At 41.0% G+C, this 20,273-nt stretch overlaps 1 protein-coding gene across 4 annotated transcripts in view; it reads left to right on the top strand.

Moving 5' to 3' along the window:
* Nucleotides 1-20,273, top strand: part of prickle2b (prickle homolog 2b) — a 259,851-nt gene that overhangs the window by 222,268 nt on the left and 17,310 nt on the right. For all 4 annotated transcript variants that reach the window (XM_060835197.1, XM_060835198.1, XM_060835200.1 and 1 more), the window contains 2 exons: nt 13,662-13,865; nt 20,037-20,223. In XM_060835197.1, the coding sequence (XP_060691180.1) occupies nt 13,662-13,865; nt 20,037-20,223 (391 nt within the window). The remainder of the gene's footprint in view (nt 1-13,661; nt 13,866-20,036; nt 20,224-20,273) is intronic.

Raw genomic sequence — 20,273 nt, 5'->3', positions numbered from 1 at the left:
TCTTCCTCTTAGCCCTACACACGAATGAAAGAAAACCACCATTTCGACTGGGACAACACATCTATGCTGGGACAGACTAAGCAAAGACATGCCAGAGAATTCCTAGGGGCCCGGCACTCCAACCACAACGCCATAAACAAACACACAGATCTAGATTCCATCTATCAATCCCTCAAAAAACGAACAGGAAATGACATCACTACAAACCCCAGGAACCCCATCCAGGAGAAAGATATAAATAGAAAGCAGGAGACAACAGCTTCGCTTCACTTGGAGGTCACACTGATGATGTTACCTAGCCGGGCAATGAAACGTCTGGATATCAAACCTACAGCTCAGCGAGCAAACTTACACCCTAAACCTCAACCTGAGCTACAAACCTTCACAAACCTTGCAAGAAATAGGTGAGACAATTTGTTTAATTTCATTTACTTGTGGTTGGTTAAATTAGAAGTGAGAGAGAGGCTCTTAAAATAACGAAAGAGGTTCTGGGGTTTGAAGATGATTCCCAAATTTACCAAGAAAGTTTAGAAAAAAAGACCATACACTTACAATTAGCTAAAGGTTAGAATTGGGTTTAACCAAGGACAAAAGTAAAGCTGAATTGTAAGGGAATTACTCAAACACTGAGGTGTGTCAGAGAAACAGACAAGTGCAGTACAGTTAGAAAAAACTTAAATTACAATTGAGAAAAGTGGAGTTAGAAGATAAACAGAAAGAAAGAGAGAAGATTCTTAGCTGAGCAAAGAGAGAGAAGGTTCTTAGCTGAGCAACAGGAGAGACAAAGAGAGACGGAAGAAAGGAAGAGAGAGAGAGAATTTGAGCTTGAGAAGTTGCAACTTAGCCAACGAAGTCAAGTTAACAGGATGGAGATTAAAAGAGAAGATAGTGATATGTACAAAGATGTCAAAATTTTGCCACATTTTGATGAGAAAGATGTCGGAGCTTTCTTTATTTCGTTTGAAAAATTGGCTAAGTAGATGGGTGGTCTGAAGATTTATGGGTAATGCTAGTTCAGATCAAACTGGTAGGCAAAGCAAGTGAGGTTTTGCCACGCTGTCAGATGAGGTGTCAAGAAATTATGAAGAGGTCAAACAGCCTATTTTAAATGCTTATGAATTGGTACCAGAAACATATACACAGCAGTTCAGAAACATAAAGAAGGAACCAGGTCAGACTTATGTTGAGTTTGAAAGAATTATTTTAATAGATGGGTGTGGGTCTTAAAGATAGGTAAGACCTGTGAGGCTCTAAGAGAGATTATTCTGCTGGAGGAATTTAAAAACTCAGTTCCAAAGATGGTTAGAATTCACGTAGATGAGCAGAAAGTTCAGGAAGTGAGAAGGGCAGCAGAATTAGCAGACGAACTCAGGTTGATATGTAAGACAAGCTTCCAGCCAGAATTTTGTTCTGTGAGAGATAGAAGTTGGGAGGAGGGGAGATCCTATACTACCAAACAAAGAGTAGAGAACACTGGTAAGTGTCTAAAGCATGTTAGGCTGGAAAGGAGGTGGAAGGCCTCAGGTGTTTCCACTGTGATAAAGTGGGACATGTAAAGTCACAGTACTGGTCATTGAAGAAAGGCACTGTGGGAAAAGATGTGGTAAAAGAAGCTAAGCCAGTGGCATTAGTGAAAGCAGTAAAGAAAACCCCAAGAAAAGCCAAGGAGCTACAGGAGAGTGCACAGCCTAGGCAGGGGCTGGGTATGGTGTTACCGCGGGATCTCTATAAAGAATTTGCCTCTTTGGGTGAAGTTTACTCAGAAAGAACAGGGGAGAATGGCAAAAAGTTATAATTTTGAGAGGTACATGATCTAACCAGTCTCTAATAGTAGAAATGAGCAAATTTGCACTCTTCCTGATCTGTTACCGGAGAGTGTGGTTATTTGTGGGATAGGTGGACAGCAATTTAGTGTTCTCCTAAGTCAGATCAGGTTGGAGTGCCAACTCAAGACTCAGGAAGTAACAGTGGGAGTGATTGACATAATGTCAGTTCCAAGAATCCAGTTTGTTCTTCAGAATGATTTAGCTGGATCCAAGGTGGGAATGACACCCCTTGTGGAAAAGCCCAAGGAAGACTAAGAAACTGAGGAGTTAAAAGAAAAATACCCTGGTATTTTCCCAAGCTGTGTAGTAACAAGATCCCACTATCATAAGTCACAGCATTAAGCAAAAACTAAAGATAAAGATGAAGGAGTTGAGTTTCAGTTAGCCGACACCCTGTTTGATGTAATGGTTTTTAAAATGCTGAGGTGAATCAGCGTTTCAGGCATAAGCCCTTCTTCAGGAATGAGGCTAGTGTGCCAAGCGGGCTGAGATCAAAGGTAGGGGGGAGGGCATTTGGGGGAGGGGCGGTGGCAATACATTCCTCGAATGCTGCCTGGCCTGCTGTGTTTTTCCAGCACCACATTTTTCAACTCTGGTACTCCAGCATCTGCAGTCCTCACTTTCTCCCTTTTTAAAAACCTGAACAGGCAGAGTGTCAGATGGAAGTGTTTACTCCAGAAAGGTTAAGGGACTTGAAACAGGAAGACAAAATGATAAAAGATATATATGTGGATACGCATTCTGAAAAGAAAGCAGAGAATATTCCTGAGGGTTGTTATCTGCAAGATAGAATCCTAAAATGAAAATGGCAACCATGGCAGGTTAGTGCAGAGGAGAAAAGTGCATTAGATTGTGTTGCCGATAGCATATAGACAGGAAGTGTTATGGGTAGCACATGAACTAACTATAGGAGGTCACCTTGGGATAAGGAAGGCTCAGGGTAAGGTACAGAAACATGTTTATTGGCCTGGAATGCGCAAATATGTGGTTAACTTTTGCCATATGTGTCATACATGCCAAATGGTAGGTAAGCCACAGGTGGTAATAAAACCCGCACCTTTGTTGCCAATTCCTGCATTCAAAGAAACTTTCACGCCGGTTATAATTGAGTTTGTAGGTCCCCTCCAGAGAACTAGAAGAGAAAAAGAACTAGAGACACAGGTGTTAGTTAATTCCCCGTGGAGTGAGGCATCACATCCAGATAGAGTCATAGTGATATACAGCATGGACACAGACCCTTCGGTCCAACCTGTCCATGCCAACCAGATATCCCAACCCAATCAAGTCCCATCTGCCTGCACCTGGCCCATATCCTTCCAAACCCTTCCTATTCATATACCCATCCAAATGCCTCTTAAATGTTGCAATTGTACCAGCCTCCACCACGTTCTCTGGCAGCTCGTTCCATACATGTTCACATACACCCTCTCTATGTGAAACGGTTGCCCCATAGATCTCTTTTGTATCTTTCCCCTCTCACCCTAAACCTATGCCCTGTAGTTCTGGACTCCCCAACTCCAGACAAAAGACATTGTCTATTTACCCTATCCATGCCCCTCATAATTTTGTAAACCTCTATAAGGTCACCCCTCAGCCTCCGACGCTCCAGTGAAAACAGCCCCGGCCTGTTCAGCCTCTTAGCTATAGCTCAAATCCTCCAACCCTGGCAAGATCCTTGTAAATCTTTTCTGAACACTTTCAAGTTTTACAACATCGTTCTGATAGGAAGGAGGCCAGAATATTCCAACGGTGGCCTAACCGATGTCCTGTACAGCAACAACGTGACCTCCAAACTCCTGTACTCAATACTTTGACCAATAAAGGAAAGCATACCAAACGCCGCCTTCACTGTCCTATCTACCTACAACTCCACCATCAAGGAGCTATGAACCTGCGCTCCAAAGTCTCTTTGTTCAGCAAGACTCTCTAGGACCTTACCATTAAGTGTATAAGTCCTGCTAAGATTTGCTTTCCCAAAATGCAGCACCTCGCATTTATCTGAATTAAACTCCATCTGCCACTTCTCAGCCCATTGGCCGATCTGGCCAAGATCCTGTTGTTATCTTAGGTAACCCTCTTCGTTGTCAACTACACCTCCAATTTTGGTGTCATCTGCACACTTACTAACTGTACCTCTTATGCTCGCATCCAAATCATTTATGTAAATGACAAAAAGTAGAGGACCCAGCACCGATCCTTGTGGCATTCCACTGGTCACAGGCCTCCAGTCTGAAAAACAACCCTCCATCACCACCTTCTGTCTTCCACCTTTGAGCCAGTTCTGTATCCAAATGGCTAGTTCTCCCTATATTCTGTGAGATCTAACCTTGCTAATCAGTCTCCCATGGGGAACCTTGTCGAACACCATACTGAAGTCCATATAAATCACATCTACCGCTCTGCCTTCAACAATCCTCTTTGTTGCTTCTTCAAAAAAGTCAATCAGTTTTTTGAGACATGATTTTCCACACACAAAGCCTTGTTGACTATTCCTAATCAGTCCTTGCCTTTCCAAATACATATACATCCTGTCCCTCAGGATTCCCTCCAATAACTTGCCCACCACCGATGTCAGGCTCACTGGTCTATAGTCCCTGGCTTGTCCTTACCACCCATCTTAAACAGTGGCACCACATTAGTCAACCTCCAGTCTTCCGGCACCTCATCTGTGACTATCAATGATACAAATATCTCATCAAGAGGCTCAGCAATCACTTCTCTAGCTTCCCACAGACTTCTTGGGTACACCTGATCAAGTCCTAGAGATGTATCCACTTTTTGCGTTCCAAGACATCCAGCACTTACTCCTCTGTAATCTGGACATTTTGCAAGGTGTCACCATCTATTTCCCTACAGTCTATATCTTCCATATCCTTTTCCATAGTAAATACTGATGCAAAATACTCGTTTAGTACCTCCCCCATTTTCTGTGGTTCCACACAAAGGCCACCTTGCTGATCTTGTAGGGGCCCTATTCTCTCCCTAATTACCCTTTTGTCCTTAATGTATTTGTAAAACCCTTTGGATTCTCCTTAACTCTATTTGTCAAAGCTATCTCATGTTCCCTTTTTGCCTTCCTGATTTCCCTTTTAGGAGTATACTCTTCTAGTATTCCCTCGATTTATCTTGTCTATGCCTAACATGTGCTTCCTTCTTTTTCTTGACCAATTTCTTTAGTCATCCAGCATTCCCTATACTGACCAGCCTTTCCTTTCACAATTCTGGTTGTCTCATTTCCGAAGGCTTCCCATTTTCCAGCCGTCCCTTTATCTGCGAACATCTGCCCCTAATCAGCTTACGAAAGTTCTTGCCTAATACCATCAAAATTTGCCTTTCTCCAATTTAGAACTTCAACTTTTAGATCTGGTCCATCACTGTTTTAACTCTAATAGAATTATGATCACTGGTCCCAAATTACTCCCCACTGACACCTCAGTCACCTGTCCTGCCTTATTTCCCAAGAGTAGATCAAGTTTTGCACCTTCTCTAGTAGGTACATCCACATACTGAATCAGAAAATTTTCTTGTACACACTTAACAAATTCCTCTCCATCTAAACCCTTAACACTATGGCAGTCCCAGTCTATGTTTGGAAAGTTACAATCCCCGACCATAACCACCCTATTATTCTTACAGATAACTGAGATCTCCTTGCAAGTTTGTTTCTCAATTTCCCTCTGACGATTTGGGGGTCTATAATACAATCCCAATAATGTTATCATCCCTTTCTTATTTCTCAGTTCCACCCAAATAACTTGCCTGGAAGTACTTTCAGGAATATCCTCCCTCAGTACAGCTGTAATGTTATCCCTTATCAAGAACGCCACTTCCCCTCCTCTCTCGCCTCCCTTTCTATCCTTCCTGTAGTATTTATATCCTGGAACATTAAGCTGCCAGTCCTGCGCATCCCTGAGCCATGTTTCTGTAATTGCTATGATATCCCAGTCCCATGTTCCTAACCATGCCCTGAGTTCATCTGCCTTTCCTGTTAGGCCCCTTGCATTGAAATAAGAGCAGTTTAATTCATTCATCCTACCTTGTCCCTGTATACTCTGATTGTTTGACTTGCTGTCTGTTCTCCATTGTACCAGTCTCGGATTAACCTCTTTCCACATTATCTCCCTGGGTCCCACCAAACCCCCCCCACCACCTTACTAGTTTAAATACTCCCGAGCAGTTCTAGAAAATTTCCCTGCCAGCATATTAGTCCCCTTCCAATTTAGGTGCAATCCGTCCTTCTTGTACAGATCACTTCTACACCAAAAGAGATTCCAATGATCCAAAAATGTGAATCCTTCTCCCATACACCAGCTCCTCCGCCATGCATTCATCTGCTTTATCCTCGTCTCCTATTCCTGCTTTCACTAGCTCATAGCACTGGGAGTAATCCAGATATTACTACTCTTGAGGACCTCCTTTTTAAATTCCTACCTAACTCTCTGTATTTTCCCTTCAGAATCTCAACCTGTTCCCTTCCTATGTCATTGGTTCCAATATGGACAATGACCCCTTGCTGGCCCCTTTCCCCCATGAGAACATTCTGCACCCTCTCTGAGACATCCTTGATCCTGGCACCAGGGAAACAACACACCATTCTGTTTTTTTTTCGCTGCTGGCCACAGAAACGTCTATCTGTACCTCGGGCTAGAGAATCCCCTAACACAATTGATGCTTGGAAACCGTCATACCCCTCGTTGCATTAGAGTCAGTTTCAAAACCAGAAACTTGGCTGTTCGTGCTATGCTCCCCTGAGAATCCATCACCCCCTACATTTAACTGCAATCCATCACATACTGTTGCTGTTGCAAATTCCTCATTGCTTCTAACTGTCTCTCCAACCGATCCACTCGATCTGATAAGATTTGCAACCAACAGCATTTATGGAGATATAATCCACAGTAATCTTTAAATTCCCACATCTGACAAGAAGCACATATCACTCTATTAAAGGCCACTTTTGCTACTTCACAATCTGCAGACCCAGAAAATATCACCATCGTATTCCACTACAAACACTATCCCAGGTTAAGTTAATAGTTATGGCTTATATTTTAAGTTTAATCAAGAGACTTTTCTCCAAAACATATAATCAAGAAAGAACCTACTGTACTCACTACTGCAAACTTTCTGTAGTCCACGTAAAACAATTAACTTTGCTGATTCTGTGCTTTGAACTTCATCCAACAGTTCCTCTAAGATCAGTTGTGAATTTCACTGTTTGTTAATAAGATGTTGTGGATTTTGTTGTGCTTAAAAATATGTTTTAAAAAATGAAGACATCCTTGAAGAGTGGGATAGGTTTGTAAACTATCTGTCTCAGGAGTAAAGAACACAGTTGAAAGGTTTGTTACTGCAGTATAAAGACATATGTAAGAATCAGATGGGTAGGGCTAATGACACTGTGCATGAAGTAGATGTAGGGAATACTGTTCCGATAAAACAACAACCCTATCAGCTTAATCCTTTCAAAGCCAGACAGGTCCAGAAGGAGGTGGAGACAATGTTCGAAAGGATATCATTGAACCAAGCCAGAGCAAGTGGAGTTCCCCAATCATCTTAGTTCCCAAACCAGAAAGGACTCACTGAGTTTACATGGTTTATTGGAAGGTCAACACTGTTACAAAATTGGACTCATATCCAGTCCCGAGATTGGAGGATTGTATCGAGTAAGTCGGACAAGCCAGTTACATCACCAAGTTGGACTTACTGCATGGTTACTGGCAGGCACCTTTATCAGAGACGGTGAAAGAAATTTCTGCATTTGTAATCCCAAATGGCTATATTAATTCAAAATGATGCCTTTTGGAATAAAGAACACATCCGCCACATTCCAAAGACTCATGAACAGAGTAGTGACTGGGTTAACAAACTGTGCAGTCTATTTGGACAATGTAGCGATCTTTAGTAAGTCCTGGAAAGATCACATGGTACAGTTGGCAAGCTCTTTGAACGACTATGAGAAGCAAAACTGGTAATAAACTTAAACAAAACTGAATTCGTAAAAGCAGAGGTGACGTTCTTGGAACATAACATCAGTCATGGAAGGTTGACCCCACAGAACTCAAAGACGAAAGCCATCGAGGAATTTCCATGACCAACCTGAAAGAAAGAGATGCTTCAATTCTTGGGACTGAGCGGATTCTATCAAAACTTTGTTCCAATCTTCAGCTGTATAGTGGCACCAATAAGTAATTTGCTGAGGAAGAACACAAAGTTTTGGTGGACAGAACAATGCCAGAACATACTTGATTATTTAAAAGCAATATTAACCACCGTACCAGTTTTAGCTACACCAAACGTTTTGAAACCTTTCAAAGTTGCCATCAATGCTAGTGACATAGGAGTTGGAGCTGTACTGCTACAGGAAGATGATGATGGGATTGAACTGCCAATTGGTTACTTTTCGAAGAAGATCATCATCCACCTGAAGAAATACTCCACGATGGAAAAAGAACTCATTAGATTAGATTCCCTACAGTGTGGAAACAGGCCCTTCAGCCCAACAAGTTCACACCAACCCTCCGAACAGTAACCCACCCAGACCCATTTCCCTCTGACTAATGCAATTAACACAGGACCATGGGAGGAAACCGGAGTACCCAGAGGAAACCCACACAGACCCAGGGAGAATGAGCAAACTCCACACAGACAGTCGGCCGAGACTAGACCCTGGTGCTGTAAGGCAGCAATGCTAACCACTGAGCCAGCGTGCTGTGAAGTTAGTACTGGCCTTACAATATTTTAATGTGTACGTCACGAACAATGTATTGGAGACGGTTGTGTACACGGATCACCATCCTCTTACATTCTTGGAACGTTTAAAAGACAAGAATATGAAACTATTTTGTTGGAGTCTTATGTTTGACTTTTAATTTACAAATCATACATATTGTGGATCATAAGAATGTAATTGCAGATGAATCATCATGGATTTAATTGATGAAGTATAGATGAGATTGTTATCTATTCAATGTTTTATATATATATGTTGGAAGTAGTTAATATGAACTTAGATTAAAGTCAAATGTTATGTCACAGTAGTGTTGCTAAGGAACAGAGAAAAAATTCAAGCCATCTTTTCATTATGATGGTTCATTTTTTTCTTAAAGGGGGAGGTGTTATGAAGCTGTAGATGTGTACTGTACGTTTGAGAGAGAGGAAGCTAGCAAGGACTGACTGAAAGCACAGAGTGTGCTGAACAACTTAAATATGTAACATTTAATTGAAACAATAGTTGGAGTTGTGTTGCCATGGAACAAAAATTCAAATTTGGCCAATCAGTTTAAACTATGCCCCAGATATGAAAGTCCAAACAAATTCAAATTTTACTGTTTGGGATGACATCAAACCAATGAAATGATCCGATGTATAAAACCAGACGTTTTGAACAGTTGGGAGAGAACTGCAAGAGCACCAACATATTCAGACTGCTAGCCGAATTGCTGTCTGAAAGGGACCTGTCCATGAGAAAACTCTGCAGCAGAAGACTGAAGCTAACCTAGAGAAATCTTCAGAGAAAGTTCAACTTCGAAAGATGACAACTGGGTTTGAAAGTCGTTTGCCATAAATTTAAGCAGGAATTTATTGAACCAATGGAGTGGGATGTAAAAAATAGTTTTAAGAGAAAGGAATTGTAAATAGTTGTTGTTTAATATTCTCTTTTGGTCTTAAAGAATAAAATTGTTATTTTCTTCTTTAAATAGTGAGATCAGGGATAGTTCTTTGCCTCTCGAAATTTAACAGAGGCGTGCTTCTCTGTGGGTCGGGTTTAAATTAGCAGAGGGCTTTACCCAGTATCGTAACAGTACCCAAATCATTTATTTCAATTGCGAATAACTGTGGCGATAACACTGATTCTTATGATATCCTCTTGGGACAATCTGACATCCTGAGAATGACCCATTTATTCCTCCTCTCTACCATCTGCCTGTTAAATTATTCTGAATCCGTCCTAGCATATTACTTGCTGCCCTACCAATCCTATGTCATTTTTTTTTAAACTAATACCCAGTGTGGGATCTTATCACAGCCCTCTGAAATTCCCAATACAAAAATCCACTGGTTCTCCTTTACCTGTGCTATAAATAACAGCATCAAAAACTCCACAATGGGTTTGCCAACATGATCTCCATTTCATAAATCCTTATTGACTCTGCCTGAGTTTATCATTTTCAAAGTGTCTAGTTATCACATGCTTTATAGAGAAAACACTAATGTTTTCCTGACATCAAACTAATAAATCAATAGTTCTCCAATCTTCTTTTGCCACTTCCTTAAATACTGGGGTTGCATTTGTTAGCTTCCAAGCTGCAAGAACCTGATTAGAATTTGTAGAATTTTGAAAGACACATACTAATGAATGAATCTACTATCTCTCAAATCACTGCCTTCACCATTCTTGGATGCTGATCTTCTGGTCCAGGTAATTTATCAACTTCTATATAGTTAACTTTGCAAGTCCCATCACTTTACAGATACTTAATTCTTTTGGACCCTCACTTTCACAGTCAATAAATTGCCGAGCATTTCAGGAGTACATTTTGTATTTTCCTTCAAACCGGCAAAAAGTATTTATTTACTTCCTCTGCCATCTTTGTAATACATTATGTACATAATATCCTGTTTCTCAGTAGTGTGTATTCATATGCTCTTCTTACTTTCTTTGTCAGTTTCTTGGTCTGTTTTTTGCTGTGTTTTAAATTGCTTCCAGTCCTTAGCTTATCACTTTTTCTTGCATCCTTATGAGCCATTGCCTTTGATCTAATGCTTCTTTTATTAACCACGCTTGATTAACATTTCATTTTGGGTGTTTGTGTCTGAGAAGAATGTATCTCTGTTGCAGGTAATGTAGCACCTCTTTCCATACCAATCATTACTTGTCAACCATCAAATATTTTAATGTATTTCCCCAATCCACAATACCCAGCTTTTTCCTCATGTCTTCATAATTTCTCATGTTCAGATTTAAGATACTAGTTCCAGAATTAGCTGCAATATATTTGCATTGAACGAGAATTTCGATTTTATTATGATCACTGATTTCCAAAGATTCCTCTACAGCAATGTTATTCATCAGAATCATAGAATTAACTCTTTCACATTCCATAAAATTATATCTAAAATAATCCAATTCCTAATTGGTTTTTCAATGCACAACTCCAGGAATTCTTCCTTTACAGCATAAGTATTGATTTGAATTATCCAGTCTATTTGTACATTAAGATCTGTTTTTACATGTTACATGCACTTCTGTTTTCATGATTTGCTCCATGCCAATATTCTCACTCTTCCTTCGTGGCCAGTAATCTACTCCCACCAATGTTTGCAATTAAATGACTCCAACCAAATTGATTATGCAGATCCCTCTCACTAATTTCTGGGTGGTAGCTCATATCTTTCTCACGCAGCCCTAAGACGATCACCATAAAATGGGGCAAGGGCACAGTGTCACCCAACCTTTTGAGGCCCTAAAGTGGTGAATTACGGGCAACTTAATACTTTAAAAAGAACTACAATGCCTGAACTAGATCTGTCCCATAATGTACTGGGACTTCAAATTATTAATAAATTGACTTTAAAGGTTCAAAACTAGAATTCACAGTCAATTTATGTTGAAACATAGTTGCTATGTTTATCTAAATAGCAAAACAAATTTACAGAATATTTCCTATTGGTTAGGTAGGTTGAGTGGATTTCATAATGGATCGTCTTGTACAATGTCTATACAAGAGATGTGTAGCTTCAAAAACTTAATGTATTTCTCAATTTATGGGTAGTTCTCCTATAACACTATATTTGCATTCCAGCAAAACCTCGCTAAATAGAAAATTGTGTAATATAAATAATGGGGCTTGTAGGAAAAGTAGGGTTAGGGGCAGACCAGCAAAAAATATAACTCATGATCGCCCAAAAGTCTAATGCAAAGTATATCACAGCGTGAATGAAGGTTGAAATTATACTTATTAACAAAACAAAAGTAAATTTAATACAATACATTTTAAAAATATAGCAAAGCTGCTCTCTGTCCAAGACCTCTCACAGAAGACTACTCTGTCAGTATCTGACTTGGTGCATGCACAAAGCAGCATGAAGGTGGGCGCTGACATTGCGCATACGCGGAACGGCACCGAGACTTCTGCAGACATCAGTGCCTGCGCAGAACAGCACAAAGACCAGCACCAGTGTCACGCGTGTGTGGACACTGGTGCATGCACATACCAGCGCAGAGATTTTGGCATGGTCATTGGCGCATGCGCAGAATAAACCATACAAACCAATCATCGCTGGAATCGCGCTATTGCCAAAGGAGGTAGGCATTCTCAAAAATACCGTTCCCTAATTCTTCAGTGATGTTATAGCCAAATTGCGCTGCCGAAATACACGTTATCCCAGAACTACCTGTAACTTTAATTCTTTTGAATGCACCAACATTTGTGGGTTCTCTTGAGAATGTATGTAGGCCAAGCATCACCATCTTGGCCCAACAATTAAGGATAAGAGTAGCAAAATTGTAATACTCCATGCTGATCTAAAATGTAGACTTCACCAAATTATCTAAATCATTGAATGAAGTTCAATCCCTATATACCAAGCTCCCCTACCCCCAACCCCCAGCCAACCCTCTTCCAAATTGCTTAATTCTTGTGAATGTTTCACAGTTTTTGCTATAATTCTTTAAGAGGGGGGTTTACATATTACATTAGTCTTGATCAAATTGCCTACATTATAGCCTGTCACCCTTGTGGGATTATGGGTAATTTTATTTATATGTGGAGATTCAATTTCTGTTAATGATTAGGGGGACCTTACCTATAGACAGCATTATACCACTTAATTGCCATATACAAGAAAAGAAGAAAGCTCTGTTTGCCCTCCTATGATCTTGCAATCCCTTTGAGATCTATTAGCCATGTAATGATATTAGAGGCATTGATCCCAACAATACAGGAAGCCTGTGACCAAATTACATTTGCTCAGGTCCCTGTATGTGCCTTTGGGTTTGAGGTGACTTAGTTGACAGTTATTGTTCACATGTCTTAGAGCAATGTTTGGAAATTGATACTTTATTGTAAAGCATTTATTTAACGTTTAGCTTAGAAGCTTAATGAATAAGTATAGAGACAGTAATAAGAAAAAGGATGAAATTATACCTTGAAAATATGCTTGTGTGATTGGCTCGCTGAGGACATTTCCAAACAAATTGCTATGAATTGTCTGGGATCCTAAAAATGTTCAGGAGATAATGGGCTCTGCTGGCTGTCTTCTCTATTTCTGTAGCATAAAAATAAGGCTGCACTTGCTGACACTAAAGAGTGTACATATTAGCAGTAATATCTCTAAAGAACATAGTTTAACAAAGAGTGACAAATACAGTATAATTTTAATGAAAGAGTATTTTGTGCAAGAAAAAAATAATGCTAAAGTAGAACTTTCCTTTTAATTTTTGAATATCAGCTTAATGTTGTGCGCACAGAGCCAGCAATCATCATGACAGTGTTGGTGTCTGCACGCAGATCATAAAAATAATTTGGTTAGCAATGTATTTTTGAAAAGACCATAAGTAAGACTGTTAGCAACAAAAGCATAAGGTTTATTATTGAAAGTAATTATTCAAGTTACAAATCTATCTAATCTATTTACAAATCTATTTTAACAAACTTTCAAAAAAAATGCATCTAACTGAATTGTATTTTTTAATTAAAATGAGTGGCCTTGTTAAGGCTGGCCATTGAGGTACCACTATTTGTCATTTTTTAAATTGTTTATTATCTGAGATTTATTAGCTACTTCTCTAACTGTTGAATATATTACAATTTTATTTTAATTTTAAACCAGTGTGGAGGACAAATCAATGGTGGAGACATCGCTGTTTTTGCTTCACGAGCAGGCCATGGAGTTTGCTGGCATCCTCGATGTTTTGTCTGCACCACATGTAATGAACTATTGGTGGATCTGATTTATTTTTACCAAAATGGGAAAGTATACTGTGGGAGACACCACGCTGAATGTTTGAAACCTAGATGTGCAGCATGTGATGAGGTAAGTTTACAAAAACAAATCTAATCTTTAGATTCCAATAAAACAGCAGGTTAAATTAACGTAGTCCACTTTAGGCTTAAATATGACAACATGAACACCATGAAAATGACCCATTTAGCATTTATTGTAATTAACAGTTACAAGAAAGAATATTAATACAAGAATCCAGGATTGGTAAATTCTTGATGTCACAAAGAATTAAGGGCTACAGGGAGAATGCGGTAAGTGGAGTTGAAATGCCCATCAGCCTTGATTGAATGGCGGAGTGGACTCGATGGGCCGAATGGCCTTACTTCCACTCCTATGTCTTATGGTCTTATTATGCCTTTCCTATTCTGTGCATCCACAGAATTCTACTTCTCAACATTGTCCGAAGGTGATCACTGGGTCAAAAGGATTTTTGTTTCTTAGCTTGTAAACTTCTGCAAGTATGTAGAACTAAACCTGTAGCACTTGTTCAACTGAACTGTTTACTTTCCTCAAAGAATTTAGGCAATCAGTGTTAGCCACAAACATGTTTCACAGAAATAAAACTGATATAAATCGTAATTCATAACTACAATTAAATTACAGTGTTGCATTCAATTCAAGATTATGGACATCTTCAATGACAACTTGCATTTAACTGTTAGGCAAAAGTGAGGACTGCAGATGCTGGAAACCAGAGTTTAGATTAGAGTGCTGCTGGAAAAGCACAGCAGGTCAGACAGCATGCGAGGAGCAGGAAAATCGACATTTCGGGCTCCCAGACCATGCAGAACCTCATCACCTCAGGAGATCTCCCATCCACAGTTTCCAACCTCGTAGTCCAGGAGCCCCACACCTCCCGATTCTACCTCCTTCCCAAGATCCACAAGCTTAACCACTCCAGCTGACCCGTTGTCTCAGCATAGTCCTGCCCAACCGAACTCGTCTCCACCTACCTCGATACTGTCCTATTCCGCGCATCCCTTCCCCCCCCCCCCCCCCCCAGTCCAGGAACTCCCCACATAATTCAGGACACCACCCACGCCCTCCACCTTTCCAAGGCTTCCGTTTCCCGAACCCCCAATGCCTCATCTTCACCATGGACATCCAATCCCTCTACACCTACATCTGCCATGACCAGGGCCTCCAAGCCCTCCATTGCTTCCTGTCCTGATGTCCCCAACAGTACCCTTCCACTGACAGTCTCATTCGTTTGCCTGAACTGGCACTCACCCTTAACAATTTCTTCTTCGAATCCTCACACTTCCTCCAGACCAAAGAGGTAGCCATGGGCACCTGTATGGGCCCCAGCTATGCCTGTTTCTTTGTTGGCTACGTAGAACAGTCCATCTTTCTAGTTACACCAGCACCACTCCCCACCTCTTCCTCCGCTACATTGATAACTGCATCGGCGCCACCTCGTTGTCCCGCAAGGAGGTTGAGCAGTTCATCAACTTCACCAACATATTCCATCCTGACCTTCATTTCACCTGGACCATCTCTGACACCTCCGTCCGCTTCCTGGACCTCGCCATCTCCATTAATGATGACCGACTTGACACTGACATTTTTTACAAACCCACCAACTCCCACAGCTACCTGGATTACATCTCTTCCCACCCTACCTCCTGCAAAAATGCCATCCCGTATTCCCAATTCCTCCGCCTCTGCCATATCTGCTCCCAGGAGGACCAGTTCCACCACAGAACACACCAGATGGCCTCCTCCTTTAGAGACTGCAATTTGCCTTCCCACGTGGTTGAAGATGCCCTGCAGTACATCTCAACCACATCCCACACCTCCACCCTCAAACCCCACCCCTCCAACCGTAACAAGGACAGAACCCCCAGGTCCTCACTTTCCACCTACCAACCTTCGCATAAACTGCATCATCCACCGACATTTCCACCACCTCCAAACAGACCCCACTGCCAGAGATGTATTTCCCTCCCAACCCTTTTCTGCTTTCTGCAAAGACTGTTCCCTCCGTGACTACCTGGTCAGGTCCATGGCCCCAACAGCCCACCCTCCTATCCTGGCACCCTCCCCTGCCACCGCAGGAACTACAAAGCCTACTCCCACACCTCCTCCCTCACCTCCATCCAAGGCCCTAAAGGAAGCCTTCCACATCCATCAAAGTTTCACCTGCACATCCACCAATGTCATTTATTGTATCCGTTGCTCCCGATGTGGTCTCCTCTACGTTGGGGATACTGGATGCCTCCTCGCAGAGCATTTTAGGAAACATCTCCGGGACACCCACACCAACCAACCTCACCACCTCGTGGCCCAATGTTTCAACTTTCCCTCCCACTCTGCCGAGGATATGCAGGTCCTAGGCCTCCTCCACCACCGGTCCCTCACCACCCGACGCCTGGAGGAAGAACGCCTCATCTTCCACCTCGAAACATTTCAACCCCAGGGCACCAATGTGAACTTCACCATTTTCCTCATTTCCCTTCCCTCCTCACCTTACCCCAGTTCCAACCTTCTAGCTCAGTACTGTCCTCATGACTGGTCCTACCTGCCAACCTCCCTTCCCATCTATCCACTCCACCCTCCCCTCTGACCTATGACCTCCATCCCCACCCCCATTCACCTATTGTACCTTTTGCTACTTTCTCTCCCCCCCCCCCCCCCCCCCCCCCCCCCCCGCCCCCCGCCCCCAAACTTTTCTCTCTCCCCTGGAGGCTCCCTGTCTCCATTCCTCATGAAGGACTTTTGCCCAAAACATCGATTTTCCTGCTCCTCCGATGCTGCCTGACCTGCTGTGCATATCCAGCACCGCTCTAATCTAAACCCTTGCACTTAACTGTTGTCTTGACTACTGAAAACTATGCCAATGTGATTCACAGAAATGCAATCAAAAGTTGGACACTGAGGCAAAGAGATATTAGGAAAGGTGGTCAAAAGGAATGGCCAGTACAGGTAGATTTTAAGAGGGGTATTAAATGAGAAGTAGGAAGTGACGAGGTGTAGGGTTTAGAAAAGAAATCCTAGAGTGTTTAACAGTAATCCCACTTTGCTTAATAGGTCAGCTGAGCTGAGCAACAATCTGAAACATACCATGTAGTGCAATGAACCGCATACAACAAATAAAAACTAGCAAAGACATTGTATACCTGCTATCATGTAGCAGGTTTTGCAATAACCTACTCACTGACACAGTTTGGGATCATTACAGCCTTAAACTAGATGTGGACAAAAGAGCTGAACTCCTGAGGTAAGTTGAGAGTGACCTAAAGATAACAGTTGACCAAGTATGATATCAAAGACCCTTCACAAAGGTGAAGTTAATAGAGGGTGTTCTACATTGGTTGGAGTCTTACCAAATTCAAAGGAAGAAAATTTGTTGGTATTGGTCAAACATGTAGTCCACTTTAGGCTTAAATATGACAACATGAACACCATGAAAATGACCCATTTAGCATTTATTGTAATTAACAGTTACAAGAAAGAATATAAATACAAGAATACAAGATTGATAAATTCTTGATGTCACAAGGAATTAAGGGCTACGGGGAGGATGCGGGTAAGTGGAGTTGAAATGCCCATCAGCCATGATTGAATGGAGGAGTGGACTCGATGGGCCGAATGGCCTTACTTCCACTCCTATGTCTTATGGTCTTACCCCAGCCACAAGGTATCACTACAAGAGTTCCTCAGCATGTAACCAAGTTTCAACTATCTTCCTCTGCTCATCAGTGTTCTTCCCATCATAATGAGGTCAGAAATAGGATGTTTACTGATGTTTGCACAATGTTTAGCATTATTCATGACTCTTCAAATATTGAAGCAGTCATGTCCATATTCAGCAGCACCTGGATATCGATCAGACTTAGGCTGAGAAGTGGCAAATAACATTTACACCACAGAAGTGAAAATCCAATTGTCTCTCCTTGACATTCAATAACATTACCATCACTGAATCCCTCACTGTGGTAACATCTTGGGTATTACCATTGACCAGAAACTAAACTGGAGCAATTAAATACATATGGCTATAAAATAAATGTGGCTGTAACAGCTGGTCAGAGGCTAGTAATTCTATGGCAAATAACTCAACTCCTAACCATCTGAGTCTGTCAACCTGGTATGAAGTTTGTCAAGGCACAAATCAGGCATGTGATGGAATATTCTCACTTGCCTGAATGGTGCAGCTCCAACACTATTCTAGAAGTTTGACAGCATCCAGGAGAAAGCAGCACACTTCATTGGTAGTCATTCATCACCTTCAACATTCACTCCCTCCACCACTGATGCACTGTGTCAGCGATGTGTTCTTAGGAGCCTTGGTAAGTTGCAGCAGTGCATTTTGTTGATGGTACACACTGCTGTCACCAACGCTCCTTTGACATCACTTTCCAAACCTGTAGTCTCTGCCACAAAGAAGGGCTAAGATGGTTGATGTGTGGAAGCGCCATCACCTGTGAGTTCCCCTCCAAACATCACTGTGACATTAATATATTGCCTTTCCACCTCTGTCGCTCAGTTAAAATCCTGGGTATTTGCTGGATCTCTGCATGTAATGCAGCAGTTCAAGAAGACAGCTCACCTCTCAGGGTTAGTCAGGGAAAGGAAATAAGTAGTGGTCAGTGACACCCACATTGCTTGAACAGATAGAAATAGTTATTGAATTGGTAAGGACAAAGGAGGAAGTTGCATAAGAGCCTGCTGTTCAAGGTTTAGAAGAAAATTGACTTCATACTCAAAGATGGATTCAAACTCATTTCCCATTTCCATCATCTTAATAGTACCCTGCATTGATAGAGTTTTTTCCTCTTCTTGGGTAAATTGGAGATGAATTTAGTTTTGGCGTAGGCACAAGAATGATGGAAAAATCAACAGGAAAATAAAATAGGCAGTGTGTTTGATAGACATCCAATCCACTCCCTTTGTTCAGTCCTCTCATCAAAATTGTATTTTACCCAGAGACAAGTGTCCTCTGCCAGGTTTGATGAACTATCTTCAACTACAAATAGAGTTAAAGAAGTTCAAATTTCAGCGGTTAATGTATGTTGCAGTAATAACAGGTATTATGGTGAAAAATACATAAAGATTTAGCCACATTTGTTTGGAAACTGATTTTTGGCTGACTTTGTAAATGTGAGAATGCAGAAACATTTTCAGGCATAATTTGGAAGAATAAAGGGCCCTTTGCTGCAAACGCAACATTTGTAGTTAGGTGTGAAATTACTATAAGACATTGTGAGAGGTAACTAATGGTAAAAGGTTTACATGTTTCATACACTCCTTCAATAGAAAACCATGGTGGTAACATTACCGTAACAGCCCAGTCAAGATCTTTGAAAGTGTTTCTATATTGTTTCTACATTTGCAAGATTTTAGGGAAGGTATTAACATTAGTAGCTAATTACTTCCGTTAACTGAGCACTTTCTTCGTTTGTTTGCCTACTTTAACAAAAAAACCTTTGCAACTGCATCAGAATCCAGCCTGCTCTACAACCTAAATAAAAACATAATTCTATTGGAAATCTAAAATAAAACAATAAAATACTGGAGAAATTCAGGAATATTGACAGCATCTGTAGGGAAAGAAACAGCATTAACGTTTCAAGTCTTCCTCAACTCGGTCTTAAATGAGCTGTACCTTATTCTGAGATTATCTCTTCTCATTTTAGACTGGCCTGCCAGTAAGGAAGCATCTTATATCCACCCACCCTCTCATGCCCTGTAAGAATTTTGTACGAATCAACAAGAACACCCTAATTATTGGAAACTCAAAAGAATACAAATTGATTCTCTTCAATCTCTCCTCATAAACAAATCCAAGGGATTAATCAAGTGAACCTCTGTTGCACTCCTCTTATGGCAATTATATCCTTTCTTAGATAAATAATCCAGATGTGGTCTCACCAACATTGTAAATAACTGCAGCAAAACATTTTTACTCCTGTAGTCCATTTCCCTTATAATGAAAGCCAAAAAAACCATTTGAAAGTGCTGGAGAAACTCATGAGGTCTGTTAGCATCTGGAGAGAGAAACAAAGTTAACATTTCTTGACCAATATGACTCTTCTTGTATATCCCAATTTCCAGCCCTATGTTGATGTGAATTACATAAAAATTAAAGCTGAACAAATTTTGAACTTATCCTCCAACTGTTGGTCCAGTACAGGTTTTGGAACTGGTATTCATCATGCTCTGCATATTTTTCTTTCAAATCTGCATTTCTTTTCACAGATCATCTTTGCAGATGAATGCACAGAAGCTGAAAGTAGACACTGGCATATGAAGCATTTCTGCTGCTTTGAATGTGAAACTGTTCTAGGAGGCCAAAGATACATTATGAAAGAAGGTCGACCCTATTGTTGTAACTGCTTTGAGTCTCTTTATGCTGAATATTGTGATACGTGTGGTGAACACATAGGTAAGTTGACAAAAGAATAAATACTATTTGTGTTCTCACCATACCTATAT

This window comes from Hemiscyllium ocellatum, chromosome 14 (assembly GCF_020745735.1).
Source record: "Hemiscyllium ocellatum isolate sHemOce1 chromosome 14, sHemOce1.pat.X.cur, whole genome shotgun sequence".
Classification (NCBI taxonomy): domain Eukaryota; kingdom Metazoa; phylum Chordata; class Chondrichthyes; order Orectolobiformes; family Hemiscylliidae; genus Hemiscyllium; species Hemiscyllium ocellatum.
The sequence above is the reverse complement of the archived record's forward strand: the minus strand, read 5'-3'. Positions and strand labels throughout refer to the sequence as shown.